The sequence below is a fragment of the Gymnoscopelus braueri genome (assembly GCF_963280865.1).
Source record: "Gymnoscopelus braueri genome assembly, chromosome: 23".
Lineage (NCBI taxonomy): Eukaryota > Metazoa > Chordata > Actinopteri > Myctophiformes > Myctophidae > Gymnoscopelus > Gymnoscopelus braueri.
In genome coordinates this window covers 12261439-12286305 of record NC_137625.1, presented here as the reverse complement: position 1 = coordinate 12286305, position 24867 = coordinate 12261439, and the positions used below count along the sequence as shown (strand labels likewise).

Below are 24867 nucleotides of genomic sequence, written 5' to 3'. Positions count from 1 at the left end.
GAAATGAAATGAAAATTCAGGCCGAGTGTCTGGCTAACTGGTCTCCATTGATGAGTTGTAATACAAAAGTGGAATCTCTAGCATGTCATCTTACACCAAGTACCATGTTTCGTGACTTCAAGCTCAATAAACTTCTGATCATTACATTTTTAACCACACGAACCCTAGCGTCCTCATTCTGGGCCATAAATATGGCGAAAAAGACGAGCCATTTTCTGTGAAGATATTTGGTGTAGAGGGAAAAGGGAGGGGGCTATGGTAAATTAAGTATATAGGGTTTAAGTTGTCTTAAGAGTCCATGTTTACACCCAAGCAGGTGGCAGTAATTGTGAGGTCTCACCTCTCCATGTACCCTGATGGTGAGCCCACCAGGCCATCCAGCCTTTCCTGTAGAGCAGCCAAGATCTGTGGGTTCTGCATCATCTGTACTGTGAGCTGGCGAGCTGAGGACGAGGACAGAAACGCACACATTGTAGAAAGATACATTTTGGCCCTGGTTTTAAATGACAGGAGGCATTTTACAGTATTTGGCAGCACACATTATATACATATTTTACAGTTACACTGAGCTGAATAACAGTGGCATATCAATTATACATCGTTAGGAATTACAGTTGGTAAATTAAAACAAATCGTGCAATATACTTTTTTTTTATTTAATTGTTTTACTTTTAATAACTTACAGGAGTTCTTACTGTATGGTGTGTGTGATATGAAATGTGAGCTTACCATAATCACAGTAATCCTTAATCATATTCCATCATATTCAAACAAAATCACTGTATTTTATTAGCTATTATATTGATATTATAGCTATTTTCTCCAGCTCCCTGTGGTGCATGAACCCCCCACCACTATTGTGTGGGGTGGGTCTATGATGGACCCACCACGCACAATAGTGGTGGTCCCCAGGTTGCTCTTAGTCAGGATGGTGGTCCCCGGGTCAAAATCAGTTGAAAACCCCTGCTGTAGATTACAAGTAAACGTATCCAATTTTCGATGTGTCAAGACAATTCTACAGTAATATTTCAGTAGCGCTGAATGAAACATTCCAAATGTCATGTCGATTATTTTGGGCATTTCAGATTTACATAGACAGAACCATGAAAAGAGACAGGATGCTGTGGTTCTGTGGATGGTGGATTCACTGGCTGAGTCATCAGGGCTCCAGTCTCGCGAGCCAGACTGTTGCCTCCCACAATTTTCAAATGCTTCAGTCATAGTCTGGAGCACGGAAGCTCTGACAATGATCAGAGGATAAAGCGGATGAGACGCCTCCTCCCCACTTCCGTATAGTCTTTACAGTGGTGCAAATTTGTCCCAATATAAATAATCGAAGCATATATAGCTTGCTGCTCATCAGAAATGGAGATTCTAAAATTAAACGTTAAGATTTTTAAAATATATTTTCGTGAACACAAATGTCAAACGGATGACGGCTTCCGTTATCGGCATGTGCACTTCCGGACTATAGAGCATTCGGAGATTGTGGAATAGCTGCCTGCCTACGCGAGACTATAAGGGCTCTAAACCAGGGTGCTTTCAGATACTGTCATTGATGCAAATGCATTCTAGATGCAAATTCGTCCAGCAACGTCAGGTTTGTGTTAACCACATGAACCCTAGCGTCCATATTCTGGGGAAAACATTCGGCAAAAATAACAGATCTACAAGCTTGCAATGCATTGAGAGTTTATAGATCGGCTATTTTCTGCAAATTGATTTGGTGTAGAGCCATGGGGGACCCCACTCAACTATAGGCTATAGCTCTAAGCCTGATTTATATTCATTGTATGACAGTGTGGGGAGCCGAAAATAGACAATCTACAAGCTCACAACGTGACATGTTGTGACACACGCGCGCGACACTGGTGTATGACAGACTATAAATTAAACATAAATGTGAGGCAGGCCACAAAAAAAAACAATAGCAACTCGTATTATTGGCCAGATATACGCAATAAATCACGAGCGTATCCCAGGTGCTGTAAATGGGAGATATTCCTGGACAACTCCGCTATCCAGGATTTTGACAGCAGTGTTAACGTACACGCCTATCCACTCACTGTTGTGAAGCAAGTGAAAATGGGGAATGCGCTTCCGTCCGCGACAGCCTGACAGGTAAAATGTGACACAATCATGAGTGCGAAACACACCCATCAAAGCCTACTCGGCTAGCTCACTGCAGAAGGTGAGTTGACAGGTATTGACATCCTGAAATAATTTGCCTTGTACCAGTTTACAGCCGTCACAATATTCGAAAACTCAATAGTATCTACAGCTACACGATTTAAAGGAGCCACCTGTCTCCCGTGTGTGGGGGGTTATCGATAATCACATATCTCCATTGCCAAACGATCGAGAACAATCGTCTGCAGCCACGACTAAAGCGAGGAGGAAGCTGCTGCATAATTTATAACCGAGCCAGCAGGCTTTACTTTGTGCTGTTGCCTTCAAATGCCAATGCGAGGTTCCCAAATCTTTTCAGTTGTGATTCATGGGGTCCACTGCATTGTGTTGACTGACTGTCGTTTTCTCAGCATGCAAACAGTGGCACGCTGTAACTCTCCATTATTCAGTGCAATTCTAATTTCACTGGGTGTTTGAAGTTCATGCAAGGTTTTTGCTGCACGTGTGTGTCTCTGTGTGTCTGTGTGTGTCTGTGTGTCTCTGTGTGTCTGTCTGTGTGTGTTCACCGTCAGCATGACTGAGAATTCTTGAAGTATGGTTAAGACTATAAATAAGTAAAAGGCCAAACGGTTGTCTAAGTCTATCCACAATAGGCTGCAAGTAAGCCAATGAGAACAGACCAACATTATTTATTGAAGATCTAAGGAAGAATAAAAAAGGGTGTCTACATCTTAAAATAATACAATAGATTACTCAAATTCAAACCCTTACTGCTGGAGCAAACAACAAAATGCCAACTCAAACCAACATCAGTTTAATGTTACCGAGTGTTGAGTTCAGAAGAGGAATGAGCACTGTTGAAAAATATTCAAATCCAATACCAGTCCATTATATACTTCAATTTCACTACCGGATCCAAAAGAATATTTGTTGATTGAAAGCATATTTCATTACGCATTATACGCATTAGGGTGAAATGATTATCAGTCACCAGTGAACAAGGAAAGACTGCTTTCATGTATTATGCTCCACACAAAAACTTCAGGACTCTCTGAAACTGGAGCGATTGGTCTCAATAGAAACATTTAGGGTACTTCTTGAGGACACATTGCATAGTAACTGCACCCGTTTCATGTAACACTATATTTATTTGTATCTGTGATGATCGTAATTTGATTAAAATGTTTGTTATGGTTTTTCATTATGTATGTATTCCATTTGTTTTAGATGCTGTTATCAGTGCGTCCTTGAAAAAGAGAGCTTTGCTCTCAATGGGCTCCCCTGAATAAATAAAGGAAAGAAAAAAAAAAGAAAAATAACTATTGTCAAATTATTGTTGCACAAAACAGACCCCGTTAACTGATTCACTGCCAATCACGTAGATCTACGCGAACCTATTTAAAGCCGCCACGTGCCAGTCGCGTAGATCTACGTAGATTTTTTTTCAATTTGACCCAAAGACCAAGGACATTTTTCGAAGATCTAGACTCCTATCCACTTCCTTGTTAACTCAAAACTTATAAATTATGTATCTCGGCTCCTGAGTACTTTTTTTTTTCAATGAGAAATCTCTGGCACTGGCTAAAAAAATATGAAAATACCTCTTGCAGTTAATGGGTTAATGTAAGAAACTAACAGCATTCGTCATTTGATACCTTTGCTGTTGACATCTTCTCCCGTCTCCTCCTCTTCTACCTCTTCCACGTCCTCCATGTCTGCAGGGTCCAGCTCAGCCTGGTCTTTGCTGTTCAGGGAGACAGTAGGAGTGGGGCAAATAGAAAGTCAGAAAAAAAAATACAGAAAGCCATGTTTTACCAGGCTTTTTGCTGTGAGCAAATTGTATGGATATTAAGTAGTAGAGTTCAACTGACAATGAAGGTGTTTTATTCAGTCAGATCCGGCTGGACATGATTTTACTTTAGAAATATAGAGAATCTATCTATCCTGATTTATAATAATCACCTTTTTATCCTGAATGCCATTTGATGTGGTGACATACAGTACAAAACCGTTTTAAACGCATCACAGGACAACACTGATACTAACAGCAACCAGTCATCACCTGCCCACCATCGTGTCAGTCCGTATCTATGGGGCAGATCAATGGCTGAACAGTGTGTGCGCGGGTCAAGAGGGCCTCTGTTGCCTGTGGTGTGACACACTGGAGCGTTGCTCCTATTGGACCTGTGTCAAGGCCCATCCATCAAAAGCAGTGATGCGTCTGGATGGCCAACAGCAGCGCATGTGGAACCAATGAGTGTTCGAGTGCCTGTCCATTTGTATGGCGGACGGTGTATATGCATCGCGAGGCCAAACATGACATGCCAAGCGGGTAAACAAACAACCACTTTCATGGCAGTGAAATGAGGAAGAGCCATCAATGACGCGAGACAGGCGAGCTGGATGGCCTTGTATTTATCTGCTTACTCTGACACACAATGATGAAACTGCCGCGTGCAGCATTTGTTCCCTTTTCATCAACACTGGTCCTGTTCACAAGCGTCAACTGTACTCTTGGTAATTGGCCTCTCTTTCAGCTATAATTTCATTAAGACTGTTCCCAGACACCATGGACTAATGTGGGTTTCAAATTGATACCACATCTGCCCTTCACCTCACCACTCTAAAGAGGAAAAGCAGTTCCAAAACAAGATGCTGCCGATTGGAATCCAAAGACCATTTTTTTCCATGATATACTGCATTTTAATTTAAACATTTTACGTAGGATGGTAGAGACAGGAATCTGAGGACAGAGATGGAGGAAGGACAAGCAATACGGGTCTCCAGTCAACTTGAAGCTATTTGACTTGTATAACTAGACTCTCCGGAAAAAAATGCGATTATGCGATGGCATTATTTACCGCATAATCAGCCAAATATGCTGCATATTTCACAACTTCCCGCAATTTCACTGCATTAAAAAAAAACGCATATCCCACACAAAAACCCTGCATATTTTATCGCAAAATCAAGGATTTTAGCCTGCAAAATTAAGGACTTTAGCCCACATATTAATTAAGTATTTTTGCCCACGTTTTTCTTTAGGGTCTATATAATTAAAGAAAAACATCATTCAACAATGCCAAATGCCCTACAGCAAGGCACTTGGATTTCTTAAATTCTGCAGGGGAGCTGCCGGGGGGCAAAGAGTAACTAGTTTTGGCCACTACATACTTTCATATCGGCAAAGCGTCAGTTTGAGGCTAAAACTGATTGGCCAGTACATTATTAAAGTTAGCGTGCAATGTGTGAGCAAACTGGTGCAAATGTAGCATGACAATAATGATCCACGAGTTTGCTTCCTCTTGGGGCTGGAAAATCAACACCAGCCTATGTAAATTGCTGTGCATCGATGCACTCGACACACAGCATGTACTGAAAAGTGTTGTCATATTCCTCAAAATAGAAGGATAGCATTCAGGATAAAAAAAAGGATGCACTTACTTGTCTAGGTCTGCCATCTTAGCCAAGTAGATTGATGCTATAAAAAAAAGAGAGGAAAGGAAACCGTTTAGACTTAGACAATAGTCAGTAGTTCGGGGTTACATCACAGGGCCAGTCTGCCACCAGACATGATTCAATAAGTATTTGCAGTACATCCTTTATATTCATTTTAACATGCTAGAGGTTGGAGGGATTTGCAGTCTCGAACAATGGGTTGACAGTAGCAGACAAACTTTAGACGAGCAAAGTGAAGTTGGTATGCTTTTCTGTGACTGACAATTGCACTCATTTGGTTTCAAAAACACACTGCTAAGAATTTTTTTATTATTTCAAACCGTTAATTAATTTAGGTCTGATTATGAGAGGCTGTTACAGACATTCATTCATCAATCGTTTAAGGAACCAATATCCCATTCCCAGGAACCATTAACCAACACTAACAGGACATAAACTGATATATTCAGCATGATCCTACACTTTCAAATACATCACCAAAAAGGACCAAAAAGAAAAAATCTCTTCAGCCCAGTTTCTCCACTGGAAACAACATGATGGCTACGAACTGTAATCCACCAAACCCCAGAGAAAATAGCAGTGCTAGCATTGCCCTGGTGTAAGGCGATATGCATTTTTAAAAAAGGCATACATGTGTTCATTACTGTACTACTTAGTCCCCACAGTGTTAACCAACAGTCAACATCTGCTGCTGCAGTTTAAAGCACAACCCAACAACGCCTTAATCTTACAAGCGACCTATATATCTCCTCAGTCAACCGTTTTCGCTGCAGCGAGCAGTGCTCAGTTAATCCATACCCTGCCTGCACTACCCTGGGCTGAGGCTTTGGCTGCTGATGACACAGGACAGGGGGCACCCGGTGGCTACCTGATAACATGATAGCAGCATGCAGCACACACGGCCTGACCCAAAACGGACACATCTGAAAGGGCCGCTTTCATTCAAATAAGCCAACAGGGCAGAGACCAACATGAAAAGAAGACAGTGGCCAACTGATTCCAAAGCAGCCAGTTTCAACCTTTCATCGGCCAAGATATATGGGTTTCAGCTTGGGAAACAACTTCTAGGCAATGGCCAAAGTGGCTGGTAGACAAGACTAAGAGGCAGCGAAAGACAATATTTACCATAATTTGGCTGGTGACAGATACAAGCTGCAAACCCTAGCCCTGCTTGTAAAGAAAGCCTTGTTCATAACGTGACAGAAGATAGTAGCAGACCCAACATCATCACTGTGATGCAGTACAGTGTGCAGCAAACACAATTTACAGATTTGTTGATCAACTAATAAACCTATGACTATTAGTGTGCCAAAGAATTTTTGTTGAGAACAGCTCCTAGAAATGACTTCACGTGTCATCATACAATTACGCATTTTTATACAAGAGACCCAGTCTCTCAGTCAAATAAAGCCACATGGGGACAGGATGAGAATCAAACTTGGTCATGACTCACACCACCTTCCTTAACCTTCTCCTAGAGCATTCCCTCGGGGGGGGGGGGGGGGTAGATTATCAGTGTTTTCTCAGGGGGTATGGGGGACAGGAGACATTCTCACCGACAATCAGCACCACAAGACAGTCATGGTAACAGCTCACGACCTGGAAGTGACACCGGTGTCAAAACTCACAATCGCTAAGGTGGCTGTAACTCAAATCCACTGACTTGTGGTGGCAGATTATGGATTGGAAGAATTCTGCTGGTCAAGTGAAATGGAAAGAGCCATGAATGCAGATTGATTAAAAAGGGGTTTGGATTTTCAATATTGGTAGCACAGAAATACCATAGGGGTAGCCAGGACCTCCACGTCAACCAAGGTGGAGGTTTGTCATCCATCAAATGTAATTGATCGTAATCATTTAAAAACGCATGCTACGGGGCAGGTTACGTGGACGTCACACTGTCCTATAGGTGGAGCATCAGTCACATCACACAAATACTAGGCGTGTCTTGATTTTTGGTTCTAAATTGAAATTAATGTTCCAATTTCAAGCATCTGAATCACTAACAGGTTCGGGAATCTGGCAGTTTTCATTCCGTTCATCCTGTGCATGCGTGCATCAGAGGGAAGCACACAGTTACCGTTTTTCTGTGTATCCAAACCATGCGCTCGTCTGAAGGGAAAAAAGGCAAAGGGAAAACATAATTGCCTTGAGCAACACAGAGATACATGACCATCATAACACTACATTAATGATGACTGGTTAATTGAAAATCCCTTTAAATGCTCAAAAGTGACAATTTGACATTTGTGTGACTTGAGGTAAGCAAAGCATAATGGTTATTTAAATAAACTTACTGAGAAACAAATGTTTGTCTTAGCAATGACAGCGCAGAAAATCTAAATTAAATTTTGAGAATCATGGCACTTCTAACAAATAGGGTGCCAGGAAGCCGGTGTTCCCTCACATCACTGCTGGCTATGAATAGGGATGGGACGATAATCATCATCGTGATGAAAAAAGAAACCCTCACAATAATCGTATAGCGGAGATTTATTATGAAATTGTCCTCAGTCATACAATAGGATGAATTAGCTTTTGTTGATTTGAAATTCAGTACCACTTAAAACCCGCTACACTTAAACGGACCTGTAATGAGCGCACTTGGTACACTCTCATGTCACTCTACACAAATCGATTGGCCAAAAATAGCAGATCTACAACAGCTTGTAGATCAGCTATTTTTGGCGAACGTTCCCCCCAGAATAGGGATGCTGGGGGTTCAAGTGTTTAACAAAAGGGTCATTTTAAGTTTTAAGCATATTTTGATTATCGTGATATCCTTAAATCGCAATTATTTTTGCCACAGTAATCGTGACATGTTATTTTCATATCGTCCCATCCCTAGCTACAGTATAATGCAGCAAAAGCTAATCCTACAGAATGGGCCATCCATTTATATTTAAAGCCAGAATATTTAACCCATTATGAACCCCCTCCCAGAAAGAAACTCATTATTGGAGGTCACCAGAAGCGAAGATGCAAAGAACATGCAAAGGACAGTGCTCATTTTCAAAGCCTGGAGCCATGCATCAAGGGTGTGTACGCATAAAGATGATGCTGAGCAAACGTCTATGCAAAGATCAGCATGTATGCAAAGGAAACTTGACGTGACAAGTTGCACACCTCTCCATATACTCTACAGTTAAGTGTATGCACTTTATCAGGGTAAATTATTTTAGTGAGGAGTGATTCCGAGAATAATTATAAATGTTATATTTTTTACTGTTCTTACTAGACAGTCCAATAGTCTGATCTAAGTCTAGGCCAGGGCAATACTGCATATCAATATTGTATCTAGATCGTGATATCTGCCGAGATATCATCTGAGATGATAGGACATAAGTGATGTCTTTTCCTGATCGGGGTCCCCCAGGCATCTATACATGGTCCTCTCCTTTTTTCACTCTAAACCAAATCTCTTCCCCGAAAGTAGCCTATCTACAAGCTCCCAACACGGTGCCTTGTGACACTCCCCATTTTGGCCATGTCGTTACAGGTGAAAATGTTCCCAAAATGTCAATTAACATAAAATGTAACAACTGGTTATCTACAGAAAACTATCCAAAAAAGTTGAATTACGTAAACCAGTGAAAATGACACATCTAGAGACACCAGCCCTGACTGCCAAGGGACAAATTCAGATTGGACAGGTGGTAACCACAGTCATTTGAAGAAAAAAAAAGAAGCTCAGACGTTAGAGTTAGGTTTGAAGTCCATTGTCAAAGATCCATTTTAAATAGAGCTTGTCAAAGGAACCTTGATTTATCTCAAGGAAGGAAGGAACTTAATTTAGTGAAGCCGCCATATCAACGGCAACATCTTTCTACCGATGTGATTAATTCTGAATCAGCCTGCGATTAGCTAATGAGGTATGATCAGTCACCTGCATGTTCAAAAATACCCACCCATATCACATTATTACAGTCACACTAGTTGCGTAGGACAGGCTAGTGTTGTTTCTTATTTAAGGGGGGTATTGATATGAAAGGAAAATTACACTTATGACACAACATTTCAGCTATAACTCATGTTATAACACTTCTCACATATCTAATGCAGTGTCGGCACAAGAACAGCCAAGATGCACTCCTGCACCAGGACATGCTGTATAGTCCCATGCATTATACAAGTCATATTGCCTTGCAGACACATATGTCACAAATAAGTTAACATGACAATATCAAGGCAAGATGATATTCTCCATTCTCACCAAATTATTGATGGCAGAGTGAGTACTATAAAAGGCTCTTAGCAGAGAATGTTTATTTTCTTTCCTAAAAAGCAAACAATGCATCAATTCAGTGACAGAGCAAATATGTTTGAAAGCCGAACTGTTGATTTTTCCTAACCAATGAAAACGCATCTAACTAGGACAGGATATTCTATAAATATGAACCTGCAACTCAACAAAATAACTACCGTCATTATGTTCCTTGAATATGTTGATTGCCTGCAAAGAGACACTTGACTCTGGGAGTGGGGCTATGCAGAGTGCCATTGCAGAAGATCTTTATATACCTGCCACCAACTCACAGAGCAGATCAAATACCTGCCAACTCACAGATCAGATCAAATATTTTCACCTTTTCTCTTCAATGTGTGAAAACTACTTATTTAGAAGGAATTTATAGAATCAGCCTCAGGTCTTAAACAAGATCATTTGGACCAAGCCTTCCAATCAAACACTGCTCAAGCCATGTCAGACACGTTATTGGCCAGTCAATCTGTCTGTACTCAGATCCGTTACTGCATATAGAACCTGCTTTTCACCAACCCATGTGGGAAGTAACTAAGTATTTACTCAAGTACTGTACTTAAGTTTTTAGATTTTTACTTTACATGAGTATTTCCAATTTTCTGTACTTTTACTCCTACTCCAGGCTAGCTCAGAGGTAAATATTTTACTTTTACGCCACTGCAATTATTTGAAAACTTTAGTAACTATTTACTTTGCAGATATACATTTTTATATCATAAAACACACATTAACCACTTTAATCCCATTTCATACACCCGTCTACAAGCTCAGTGCTACTTTACCTAAAGAAAAAAAAATTGGGTACTTCCATCAGTGTCACAAAGCCTTGCCAGCGACCACGTGTTGCATGCTGCACATTGCACTAAACATGGCAAACCATCAGTGACTTCACAAAGGACTGGTGGATGCCTGCCTACTTCACTTTGAACGTTAACAAAGTAACGATCTGAACCACAAGCCTACTACTAGAAATATGTTGGCATTATGGTAATAAACTTATTTTGACCAAGATAAGTCATAGCAAGTTGGCCAAGTTAGTTGACCGGGCCGACCAGACTTCTAGTCAGTACAGTGCCTTTAGTTAAGTTAGCTTCTACTTAGCAACCTTGCTATGTGTGCACTAAGAAACTTTATAGCGCACATACGACAGAAATGAGACGAAAATATGGGCAATCGGATGTAGTAGGGAGTACGAAAAATGGCCAGCTAATTGGGTCCCAATATAAAATAAACTACCAAGTTACATTGATCAAAGAGCATCATCCAGTCGATTCTATTCACACCCCACCCCGCAGCATCAGTAGGCTACTCATAACCTATTGTAGTCTTCTGTACATCACTGGGTTACTTTAGTTTATTATAGTAAATTGTTATTCTTTAATCAATAATTAATGTGGGGAACTTTCTGAATATCCAACACAAGACGCTAAACAAATATATATATATATATATATATATTTTTATATACATGGATGGTACAAACACAAGGTCCACACCCTCATCCCAATAAATAAGGTCTAGTCTAAAACACAACACACGTGCCAACAAATGCCAACTTATAACAGGGATCATCCGAGCCTAACACTACCGACCCGGTAGGAGGATCCATGATGACTTCTAATCACCGTGTGAGCAGGAACACCAAAACGCTCGACCCAAAACACAGTCGCCCCAGGGCAAATCCGGCGACCTCCGTAGGGTCGCCACCTGGTATTATTAAAAGTTGTCCCAAAACTATGCTTAACCTTATGCCTAAACGTAACCTCAGTAAACTACGCCTAAACCTAACCTTATGCCTAAACATTGCCTCAGTAAACTATGCCTAAACCTAGCCATGGATCACATGACGGTCATGGATGCACTTCAACCGTGTGGTGGCTTTTCTCCATCCCCATACATCTACATTAAAGTTCAGATTTCAAATATGAAGTGCTTACCCCATGGCCATGGATGTTACAATTTTGCACGCACCAGCAGAAGTAACCGAATCTTCCATATTGTTCAATAAAAAAGCCTCTTAATCTGATTGGTGGCCATGTTCTAATAGTTATAATGTATCAGAGTGCAATACACCTCCAAACCGATAGGGTCGCATAGTTGAAAGCATATGGCGAAAAAAAAGAGAAAATGACCACCGATCAGATTAAAACTCCCTTTATTTAACAATACGGAAGACGCAGGTACTTCCGTGGCGCGTGCACTAATTGTAACATCTGTGGCCATGGGGTGAGCACTTCATATTTGAAATCTGAACGTTCATATAGATGTACAGGTTGTTAAAGGAGAAATCCACCACACACGGTTGAAGTGCATCCATGACTGTCATGATTATGACAGTTATGTTTCAGGGCTAGCCTAAAGACACAACCTAAGTAAAGCAGTGCCAAAACCTAACCTTATCCCTAAACTTAACCTCACTAAACCTATGACTAACCCTAAATTTATTTCTAGCCTTATCCTCATTAAAACAAATACAAGAATACAAGAACCACTGGGGGCGAGCGGTCCGTGAAGAAAATGGGGGCTAGCATGTTTTGGGGCGAGCCTTCCGGTTACCCCGTGGAAGCAGCGAGCTGCTTTACATGTTAAAACACATCATGGTGGAGCCATGGTTTTGTGCCTAACATTGTATCCCTGTCACAATCCGTTTCCCACTCAAAAGTTTAGCGTTTTCTCCCACCCACTTTCGTCCACATTTGGGTTCCACGGTTAATAAAACCGCGAGGGGGAAAGAAGCTGATTCTTACCGGGGATACAAAAATTTGGTACAACACCACCCTCTCAGTCTCAATGGCTGCTCTTCACCGTTGCCAGATTTTGCGAGAGAAATAAGTAACCAGGTCTAGGAAAACAAGCCCAAAAGCAGCAACTTTAGTCACACGAACACTTTAAACCTAATATGCATCAGCAAGCTCACAAAAACTCACGCAAAAATAAATGTGAAAATGTTTTTTTTTTTTAAACATTCCAACACAAAAAATGCTCCCTGGGCACATAACATTTATGAAAATATTTTGAGAACTACCGATTTAAAAATATCTATTTTTTTGTGAGCAAGCCTAAATAAGCAAGTACACTTTAGAAACAAGACCCAAAAACCGCAACAACCACCAATATTTACAAGAAACTTTACAGAAAAAGAAGCCCAACGTCGCTTATAATAAGCCGAACTGGCAACACTGCTAGCATTTTTTAGCCGGATGGCTCGTCGTTTCAACACGTTATAGCCACATTATCGCGTTTCCTTTAGGGTTACAGGGTTACAATCCCGCATAAGGTGCGTGCGAAGCGACTGCAGTTCGACTCGGAGAGCATAAATATCGAGTCATTGTCCCCCTACCTTCTGGTTGTACAAGGCGGTGGTTGGTGCTACGCAGTGAAGCGGTCACACAGGGAGGAGGAAAAACACTCCGCTCTGATGGCGGTAAAAAAAGGGAGCGAGGTATCCCGCCGCCTGCGCTCATATACATCCGACGTCATCACGTAAAAACCAGGCGGGTCACGCTGCTTTGTGGGAGGGGTTAGAGAAGAATTCCCGGGAAAAAGGCTTGTCGACGTCAACTTTGAGAAAGGCTCGTCGTGTTTCGTGGTATGTGTGGTGTTGTACAGTGGTGGAAAAAGTACTCCGATTTTTTACCTAAGTAAAAGTATCAATACTGAAATGTAGACGTACTCTGTTACAAGTGAAAGTCTGGAATTTGAAATTTACTCGAGTAAAATTACAAAAGTGTTGGTATTAAAATGTTCTTAAAGGGATAGTTCACCCAAAAAATTACTTATTTTCTATCAATTACTCATACTCAGATTTTTCAGTTTTTGTCACATTCCCAAGCCAATAATTTGATGACCGGCGGAGTCTCCTACCGGAGACTCCGCTGGTCATCAAATTATTGGCTTACTAGGAAAGCCGTGGGATGACGGATGAGTAATCGAACTACTATAAAGAATGTCCCGTTTCACAAGTTTTCAAATGTATTAAAATCTTTTGAAAATAGCAGATCTATTCTACTCTTGAAAATAGCTGATCTACAAGCATTGTGAGCTTGTAGATCGCCTATTTTCAAATAGCCGATAGGGCTGACATGATTAATGTATTAGTAATAATAATCAAAATCTACAAAGTAACTACTAACTACTAAGTTTTCAAATAATTGAAGTCGAGTAAAAAGTATAATATTTGCCTCTGAGATGTAGTGGGGTAAGTAAAAGTATTGGAGTAAATGTACTTAGTTACTTAACATCACTGCGTATAGGCTCATCGTTGATGTCAACTTTGAGGAAAAGCTTGTCATGTCCAGTGGTGTGTGTGGTGTACTACTACTAAAGAACAGAGAAGTAGTAGCTGTAGTACTTTTACTGACATGGTAAACCTATCTTCATATATATGGTCCTCACTAATGCACATTATAATATGGTACCCTTTTTGTCTACTCACTCTCTTCACTACTCTTCTGTGGACAGTTTCTATTAGCTTCGACTCCCCATGATGTCACTGGTAGCCAGTGGTAGGTATACGCAGGGTCTCTGAACTGCAACATTTGTGTTCCTAGGATGAGCAGGGCGAGACGTGGTTTCTGATTGGCTAAGACGGGGGTAGGGAGCGCTCGGCTGTGTTCACTCAGACTGTGCGGGAGGCGGTGTTGACGTCTCGGAGGTACAGGCACTAGGGGGGACGAGGATTTACGATTCTGTCCCTATCGTGACATAACTTGGTACTTGGACGGTGCTGAGTTGGCTGAAGGGGACTTCGCAATGTTCGGCACGGCGACTCGCTCGCTTTAGCCCGCTCGGCGGTGCCTCTCGTGGCTCGAGTCCCCTTCAGACGGCGCGCCTCCATCGAGTTGTCCGCAAACAAGCGCTCCCTCGCCCTGCTCATCCTAGGAATACAAATGTAGCATACCTGTCCACAACCCTCCTCTTCAGACCAAGTAGACAAAAATGGCACCATATTATAGTGAGCGTTAGTGAGGACCATTGAAGATAAATTGAAAATGGGTGAAGTGGTCCTTTACGTAAAAGTAGCAATACCACAAAATAAAAGTACTCTGTTTGATTGACTGATTGATTGATTGAATACTTTATGAACAGTTTGCAAAAAGTACAGAGGTACAGTTGTACAATAATGCTAAAAGGATACAAGGGGCTTGTTTCCATTGTGGTCCTGTGTATTATTCAATTCATCAAGATATATAAAGACATATACAATACAAGAAATATTCAATAGGCCTACTGGGAGCAGTATATTAAAGTAGCCTATAAAGTATATAAATAAAGTATAGGCCTATTTACAGAAAAACAGTGGGGGGTCATTTCTTTTGGCAAGCTAGGAGTCCTGTATTAAACATTTTTACGTGAGTGTAAAAGTAAAAAAAAATTGGCATCAAAATATACTTACAGTACCAAAGTTAAAGTACTCAAATCTTTCAAAATGTGTCTAACTTTTTTCCAAAATAACAGATTGTGAAGCTCACAACTCACCACGACACGTTGTGACTCGTGAGCTAGGCCATTGTAATGTTATGTATGTATTATGAATGAGATTTTGTGCAAGGGACCCCCACAAGTGATTTGTGTTGTTAAAAGTGTCTTATTGCTGGGGCCTCTTATTTTGCTGGGGACCCCCTGGAACCCCCCCCAAGGACCCCACATTGAGAATCACTGTTGTAGCTCATAAGTCAAGTCAGTAAGCTATGAGAGCAAACAGCATGCATGCATCCATGAAAGATGGACTGGGTTTGCACTGATCTATACTTTGCCAACTGTTGACACATACAGTACTTAATCGCCTCCATAGTACTGATTTCTTAACCACTTCTGGGGGGAACATTAGCCAATCGTCTATTTTTGGCAAAGAGATTTGGTATAAAAAAAAGGTGGTCCAAGTCCGGAGAAAATTCAGGTCCACTTTACTAAGTCGAGAGGGGTTAAGTGGTTAAACTGTGGTATCATGATTCCAAATGGATCACATGTGCCAAAATCAATAATATTTTTATTTGGCCCTCCTATAACTGCTGACATTAGAAAAAGAAGTCAGAAGTGTTAAGACTTCTGACCTAGATAATGTATCTGGACATCAATCCTTTCGAGAGTGGTGGGCAGTCTATCTCAAAGTCAAAACTAAATGATTTGTAAATATCTTTTACCCTGGAGTGGACTGACCACAAACTAAGCCAGAGGCAAAAAACTGAACATGAATCATCCGTCAATGAACAGCAGTCCAGTATATTTACTAGCACAGAACACGCTGCTGCTTTGCTCAAACTCTCTGAGAGCAATACGTATCTGGCAAGAGCCCAAAGGTCACAACTGTGATCCAAAGCCTCCCGCAGGAGGAAACTTTTCTACTGTACAGTAGGTGTATGTGGGTTTCACATCAGAAATAGCATTTCTCTGACTTACCTTTACAAATAACACAGGCATGAATGAACAGTGGTGAGGGATCCAGGGTTGGTGTAAATACATGGTCTTTCATGAATAAATGATACGAGGCAGGCCCAACAATTTGTTTTCTTAACATTTATTCTGATTGGTCCAGAAGTGACGCTACCGGATGTTACAGTACCGTACCACTACCTACCCCTGAATAACACAATTTCTGTCCAAAACCGTGACTTTTTAGGAAATAGGAAAACTAACCTGTGTTATTATGGATCACTTTTTAAAAAGTGCAGAATTAGTGGATCTACTTGTGCGAAATTGTAAATCTGCAATTTTCGCTACTTTTTGTCACAGGACAAATTATATAGGGCATTCATTTATGACAAAAGAAAAAGATGTAACATCGATATACAAGGTTTCTGCCGGCATTGACAACATTGTCAGTGGCAGTTAGTTGTCAAGCATTGCTTTGTCTTCTGATGTGGAGCATCATGGTAACGTTTTAAGTGAGCCTGTCTGTCTATAAATAGATCTCAACCTACCCACCCTCTAGATCAAAATGGCAGGCTCTCTATTTTCACATTAATTATTAATGTTACCCACATTAGCATGAGTCATCTCATCACAATGCTGTATATTGTTATTAAGTTGGACAATGTCAGTAAAAACACAAAACCACATGGGCTGCAAATGATTTGGATGAAGACGTCAGACCCAGTTCAAATGAAGCTTGTAAACACCTTCATAATGAAAAAGATATTATCTGCTATCTGACAGATAGCTAATATGTCTCTAATAATCTCAGAGGAAATTGATTTTAAAATATTTTGCGGTAGTCTGGCATAAACCCAAGGCAATTTTTTTAGGGGTGTAACGATACATTAATTGAATCGATGTATCGATTTTGAATTCCAACGATACAACTACGTACATCTATGTATAATGTATTATTACACCCCTACTATTTTTCAAAGAAAACCCAAGTACCATTATATCATTACGTTGATATTTTGAATAACCGGACCACAAAAAGGGCCAATAGAGTACCAATGTCCTGATGTCAAGTGTTTTTTCAACATCAAACCTTTTGAACACATTACCAATTGGCATTTATATGGTATAACTATATTGCGTATACATCGGTTCATAATAAAAAATTTAACCGAAAAATGGGAGCCGAAACTTTTTTGTCTGTCCTTGTGTGATTGATTGGTTTCACTAAGCACCACCTTGACTCAAATGGAGTGCATTAGGTAATAATGCAGCTTTGAAGCACCTTGCAGCGAACCATCATCTAGGCAGGTGTAAAGAAGCGGAGACCATATTGAGGTGAGCAGAAGAGCGCCCTACATAGGTCCCTGTTGGCCAGCTGGGATCCACCTCAGCTGTGAGTCTGCCATGCAAGCATGCAGAACAAGCCACCCTCAAAATTTCACGGTACGTTGGGCTTGTGTTTAAACCCGGCTGAGGCAACAGTAAATGGTGTCACGCAGCATATCACTTCACACCCCAAGTGAGTGTTTTGTAACCTACCAACCGGTAGATTACACATTATCTGCTAAACAAAACAGACTTGATAACGACGATGCTATGTAAATTTCGAATTAATTCTAAAACCATCTTTAGAAAAGTTACAGCCTAACTTGACAAAAGGGCCAGTGGGCTGGGATAAGAAACTAATTGTTTTGTAGTAGGAGTAATACATATCAATTTGGTGAAATTTCAATTTGGTGAGTGGTTAAAACACACCCATAATAATTATACAGGTCTCTTAAATGTTATCCCAAATGCCACAGTCCTCCCAAAGCATAGAATTTCAGAAGAGGCGTTTGATGCTATAGGATCCACTGTCATTTTGTGCATGATGAGCTATCAAGTTTTAAGTATATAAATAGTTCTGCTTTGTTTGCAGCACAGCGAGTGACCTGGATGTGCGAGAGGGGACAGTCAGAAATGCACACCATACTTAGTCCAAATGCATTCAACTTGAAAATTAAAGTTTAACCATCCCTATGCATTATTAACTGAGGAGAGAGTAGAGATACGCCTGCAGGAATCTGCAGCCAATTGTGTACAACAAAAAGAATAGCAAGGAGACACCACTCAAAAATGTTGTCTTCTATGCTTAGTTCGGGCAATAATAACTTACATCAGGAGCGACCAGTTTATTGGGGATAATTTTTTTAATTCACATGGTTTTGTTCACTAAACAGTACATTCAGTACAAAGAGATGACCTTGCCTGACCTGATCTTTGATCCTTGGACCCTGTGCGAACCTTTCCCCTTGAGGATGAATTGTCGACTGATGAACGCCGTGAAAATGCATTGACCTGGAAATCGAGGTGCAAATGCACGATCAGCCACAGTCCCCGTACGGAATGGGGGTATCTGACAAGGTGGCCCACATTGAAACGGTCAAGAGCACTTGTTATTTTTGTAGTATTCCCTGCTCCCAAACCGCCCATGGCACCCACCTGCACTATGCAGCATCATGAAGGGTTATAGAAAATTATGTAGCTGGCTGAGAGCTATAAGTTAATTAACTCTCAGAAACAAATGGTACGAATGTAACCAAATGGACCCGTATATTTGTACGTACATAGTTACAAATGGATACATTAATTGACTGTGTTGTGGCAGAGTATCAGAATCATGGGACAATGGCTTTATTCAGGTTTGGGTTCATAAAAGGTGTCCCCCTATAACTTGATTTGGACTGGCTTTTCTGTCAGACTTGGGTCAGGGTGGGTATACATTTTCAAGTCCAAGTCAAAGTCTATCAAGTAACCTTGCTCAACCTGTACAAAAGGATAAGTCTCCGTTTGTCAGGGGAGGAGTTCCCTTTGATTGATTCCGAGGTGTTTGGTTTCAAACAAAGGAGACGTGCAATGATCAGTCCCCAGTGATGTGTAACTGTACATCTCAATGTGAGAAGAATGCATAGAGAGTCCATATAGAGCCTAACAACCCCAAAGGCTGTTTAACGAAGCTGTGACCTTAAAGGAGATTTGTCAGCTCCAAGCCATGGCATTGTGATTCAGACAGGATTATGAGGATTCCACCTCAGATGACTTTGGCTTTAAAAGAAACTGCAATTCCTCCCCTTGAGATCATACTGGGCCCCGGAATGGACTCTCGAGTGATTATCGAGGGAATTAAGTGACGGACGATGTTATTGCTCAAGTTTAATCACCTACATTAGTAATGCTGACAGATACTGCCTTCATAGCAACAAGGTGTAAATTTAGAAGAGGTGCACTCCAGATGACCAGCCAATGGTAAGAGGCGCTATGTGGCTGCAGGGGGAAGATGTGATTTTATTCACCGGATCCAAATAAAAATATGACATCACAATATCACAGTCAAATGCCTTAATGCGCTAGATGCCAAGGCAGTCATTGCATGCTCACAGTGATCTGTGGAGCTCCTGGAGACAGTCTTATCATTACACAGACTTTGAAATATAATTTGAACTATAATGAAGTTGAGGTCTGAGAACACAGCACAGCACACACCCAATAAGAGGTAAGCAAGAAGTAATGCTTCAGCTGACACCTCCAATAAGATCAGACAAAATTAGAAGTTTTCTGTGACAAAATGCACTCTGCACATGGAGCTACCCCGTCTGAAGCTGGGATTCGGGTGAACCTCGTATTGCCATATTTATTTATTTATTTTAATAGATTAATGCTATAGTCCATATTCACAAGGCGGCCATTTTGGAATTTAACATTGCGTTGCTGTGGCAACTGGGGTGGCATTTCATTGACTTAATGGCAATATGGCCGCCGTGTGAATATGGTCTATAGGTCACTTTACATCTCTCTGTGGGTTTTAAATATATTTAACCACTTACAGTATACTTTCAAAACATTTAGCATAATAATGCCTTGCCTGAAATGGGGACACCAGGTTAAAGTGGCTAACCAATGAAAAGTATTACAGCTTGTGACTAAATCTCATAACTCTCAAAAACGAATGTACGGTTTTGGACACAATACAAGGTTTCCACCCGACAGCAACGATCTTAACCAGGTTTTGGTGCATTAACTTTGAATCCATTCCAACATACAGTTTTAATGAGAATGGCACATTCAATCTCAACACACCCTTCATACTGTATATATTGTATAAGAAGCTGTGCATAGCTAAAGTCTTCCCTCTTGTAATGTACACTGATGAACACAGTATCACCTATTGCAAACATTTGGAACATCCTGACCAGACATCTTCCCAGTGGCGACTGTAAGGAGAGATGCCAGAGCGAGGGCCAAAGGATTGAAATATTAATGACAGCCACATGCCTCCTTTTAACCCTTTTAAGTGATGAACACTGCTCCATACTACTTTCCCCCATTCCTTCCCCAGACACACAACTCAAACAGCGGGGTTTGAGTCATTTATCACTAGCAGCAACATTAGCTAAAGGGGCTGAAGTTAGCATTAGCAAAATGGTTTGGGAGACATGGCTGACATGTGTGTATTTTGACCAAGTGCCTCAGGAAAAAAAACGAATATAGGTCATGTTTTCCTTGATGTGGACGGAATGCAGAGAATAACAATCTATTTCTTGATTGTTCGGGTCCTCTTCAGATACGAAACGCTCATTTCTGGGAACGTCATAATAGGCGAACATCAGCAAAAATAGCAGATCTACAAGCTCACAAAGTGTTGTATTGCAACATGTTGTGAGCTTGTGGATTGGCTATTTTCGGCAGAGATTTTGGCTACGGAAAAAGGAGGGGAACAAGTATAGACAGAACCCCTAGTCAACCAAGTATAGGGCATAGCAGTGGCGGCCATTTTCTGGTTCCACTTCAAAATTCAATGCATTTTTCCCATTGACATTTCCAAAAATATTTATATCAATTAATTTAAGCCTAGAATCAAGCCATCCAGGGTCCTGGTGAATCATGACCATAAAACATTTTTTTCTGTGATTTTATTTTATATTTAATTATATGATATACTATATTTAATAAATACCCTTTGTTTTGCCGTTTTCAAATAAGTTTTTTCACAGAATCAAACGTTTTATGGTCATGATTCACCAGGACCCTGGATGGCTTGATTCTAGGCTTAAATTAATTGATATAAATATTTTTGGAAATGTCAATGGGAAAAATGCATTGAGTATTTTGAAGTGGAACCAGAAAATGGCCGCCACTGCTATGCCCTATATAGGGTTGAAGTGGTTAAAATGTGTTAAATTATCGTGAGGTGAGTCAGGCAACATGATGAGGCAGTGTGATGCAGCAACTAACGGTGAGCTTTGTCTCTTCATTTCATTTGCTCTGTCCTCCTACAAACAGCTTTCCTGACAATCTGTGACGAGCATCTTCTGACACGCCAGATTTGAGCCTGTGATACCATCTGATATGACAAAACACAATGGTGTTTCAGTGGACCCACCTGTGGGACACCTTTATCCATCAGATGGGGTGTTGTTGTCACAAACTGCCACAGTCAAACACGTGACTGTGAGTATTTACTCATTGTAAAGGAGCTTTCTGTTTGATTTTGTGTCCTGTGCTATGGCAGCATATTGCTCTACATATTGTGATACACAGACAGGTTTGCGCACACTTACTGCCTTCTGGAATGGATGAGATGAGATGAGAAGACAACTTATGATGCCGCATCAGAGGAGAGCATTATCAGAAATATCACAACTACAAGCTGCACACGCACGCACGCACGCACGCACGCACGCACGCACGCACGCACGCACGCACGCACGCACGCACGCACGTACGCACGCACGCACGCACACACACACACACACACACACACACACACACACACACACACACACACACACACACACACACACACACACACACACACACACACACACACACACACACACACACACACACACACACACACACACACACACACACACACAACAAAGGGTGGGGGCACATGGAGGCTGGCTGTCGGGGATAGACTGCTGTGCTGGCAGATTGGGTCATCATGACATCTGGGTATCCTGAGAGAGAGTTTACTCTCTCTCTCTGTGCGTGCGTGCGTGCGTGCGTGCGTGTGTGTGTGTTCGTGTCAGAGAGACAGAGAGAGAGAGAGAGAGAGAGAGAGAGAGAGAGAGAGAGAGAGAGAGAGAGAGAGAGAGAGAGATGGTGTTTGATAGCAGAGGAAAGCTGTCTTCAGTATGCCCTTCCCAGCTTACACAAGACACATAAATACTTAACTAGGCTGTTGCAACTGTCATAAACGTACGGTGTGTTGTATAACAGCCCCTGAAAAAATGTTGGGACCTGGGAGGCAGCAGATGGGATGGGGTGATGACAAGGAGAGGGCCGGGGGTGGGGGACTGGGGGAGAACACAGCCCACAAGCAGGTATCCCTCTGTATGTAACATTGCTCTGCTCTTGTGGTAACAGAACATGTAAAAAATACAACGTTGTTACGTTGTTAACACAGACTGACAGACAGACAGATAGATTTAGTTTTAAAAGCCAATATGATAGAATAAAAGCGCTCATATATCTATTGGTGTCACCTATGGTGATAAAACATCCGCCATGAGTGTAGAAAATTAAACTCACTGTGTAAAGGGTGCTGGGAGTCTAATAAGATGACCTGAGCTATCTGTGTGGCTCAGATTTGGTACAGATGGTAAAGAGCGTTTCAATTTACACCAGTAACTTTACAGCGCAGAGCACACACTTTAGCCTATGATTTAGTTTTTTACACTGACCAAACCAACCTACAGTTAACCACTTGAACCGTGTACTGTACTTAATTGATCAGAGTACCCAAGGGGTCTATACTCCTTTTCCCCCACCAAATCTCTTCATTACAAATAGGCGATCTACAAGCTCACAATACGGCTGAACGTTTGTCCCAGAAGAGCCACGCTATGGTTCATGTGGTTAAAACAGATTCAATACACAAATGATATAACATTTTCAGCAGATACTTCCAAGCCTCTTTAACAAAAGACAATCTTTGGTTTGCCTTTAGTTTTTACAAATAAAATCAGCGTTGGCATCAAGGTTAACTTTATCATCCAGGATGGTATGGTTGTACTACAGTCACAGGCTCACCTATGATGGTGGCAGGGGCACGATAGGTAAAGGTAGTTCTCCTGTGAAAGTCAATGAACATGTCTTTGGTCTTAGAAACATTCAGTTGTAGGAAAGACTGTTCACACCAACTGACAAATTGTCCTACCACTGGTCCAAGATTCTGTTCCTCATTGTGCAAAAGGTTGACTATTACAGTATCGTCTGCTAGTACAGGAAGTGCACACAGTGCGTGAGTATGGAAATAAGTCGTATTTCCACAGCTGGCGGCAGTGGCTCAGGGGTAGAGTGGCCGGGTAGAGTGAACTGGAAACCGCAAGTTTCCAAGTTCGATTCCGGGCTGGGGCGCTCCCCCAGAGTTAGTGTCGAAGTGTACTTGAGCAAGACGCTGAACCCCTAATTGCTCCGGATGAGCAGGTTGGTGCCTTGCATGGTTTCCTCCGCCATCGGTGTATGAATGTGTGGGTGAATGGCACAATCAATGTAAAGTGCTTTGGATAAAAGTGCTATATAAATGCACCATTTACCATTTACATAAATGTGAGTGTGACATCTGGTTTTAGATTAGGACACGTCACAACCAAAAGTGTGAACTTGTTAAGTGTCATTGATAGGCTTTAATGGATTAATCGGTCAAAATTAGAATCAGAATCATCTTTGCAACAGGCTAACTGGATTAATAACTGATTATGCAAAACAATTACCCTGGGACTAGTTTAAAATAACATTAGAAAAGTATTTTCGTAATTTTGTAGGATACTTATTTTTCTTCAATTTACTTTCAAATGTTCTGCATTGCTGTCTAAGGGCAATTATTTAGCCAGAACTGAGCTCTCACTTCAGGTCTCCTGTTTTTTTTTGGTGAAGCAACAGAGTTTAAAATGTTAGCACAGGTGGAATTAAATAAAGACCATCTTCCATGTGCCTTGTGAGGCAAGGAGGGGAAGGCCTGTTTAGGGGAGCAGTTATTTAAGCATCAGAGTACTGCCTGCCACTATATAATGGAGGGTAGGAGGCAGGAGCGATTTATGAGTTGGACTTGGGAATGTGTCATCAAACATGATGGGCGAGTGATCAGACAGACAAACATCATTAACGACAACATTGGAGACTGGAGTGAATGCAGCCCCGGGGAGACCCTGTGGAAGAGGAGAATGTACTACACAGAGAACCATTCATTCAAACTCTCTATTCTGTTTGTCAAAAAAAATATATTAACCAATAAACAATATTAAAATCCAAATGAAAGTTTGACAGCAGCCTACAGTATGTGCAGGGATGTGAGGCTGAATACAATTAAAAGTTGAAGCGCAGTCTTGCATGTTTTGTTCCCAGCCAGATACTTCAAAACAAGCTTTAACAGGGTTGTCGTAGCATCTTCAACCCCTCTTCTTGCCATATAAAAAAATGGGGGTGGGTGGGTGGATGGATAGATAGATAGATTTTTTTGAGACATAATCCTATTCAGTGCCTTTGCCCTAGTGTGTCAGACCAGTGAAATAACAGCCGCTTGCTCATTACCCACTATCAGAACCCCCCCCTCTAACCCTGCTCAACTTCAATGACTCCAAAGAAATAACTCTTATGACTTA

At 41.2% G+C, this 24867-nt stretch overlaps 1 protein-coding gene across 1 annotated transcript in view; it reads right to left on the bottom strand.

The window, feature by feature from the left end:
- nap1l1 (nucleosome assembly protein 1-like 1) overlaps window positions 1-13330 on the bottom strand; it is a gene marked incomplete at its 5' end in the record, with an annotated part of 32389 nt that extends 19059 nt beyond the window's left edge. The window contains 5 exon segments of the mRNA XM_080421299.1: window positions 341-443; window positions 3786-3874; window positions 5575-5611; window positions 13191-13284; window positions 13286-13330. Of these exon segments, the coding sequence (XP_080277425.1) occupies window positions 341-443; window positions 3786-3874; window positions 5575-5611; window positions 13191-13284; window positions 13286-13330 (368 nt within the window).
- Window positions 13331-24867: the final 11537 nt, after the last annotated feature.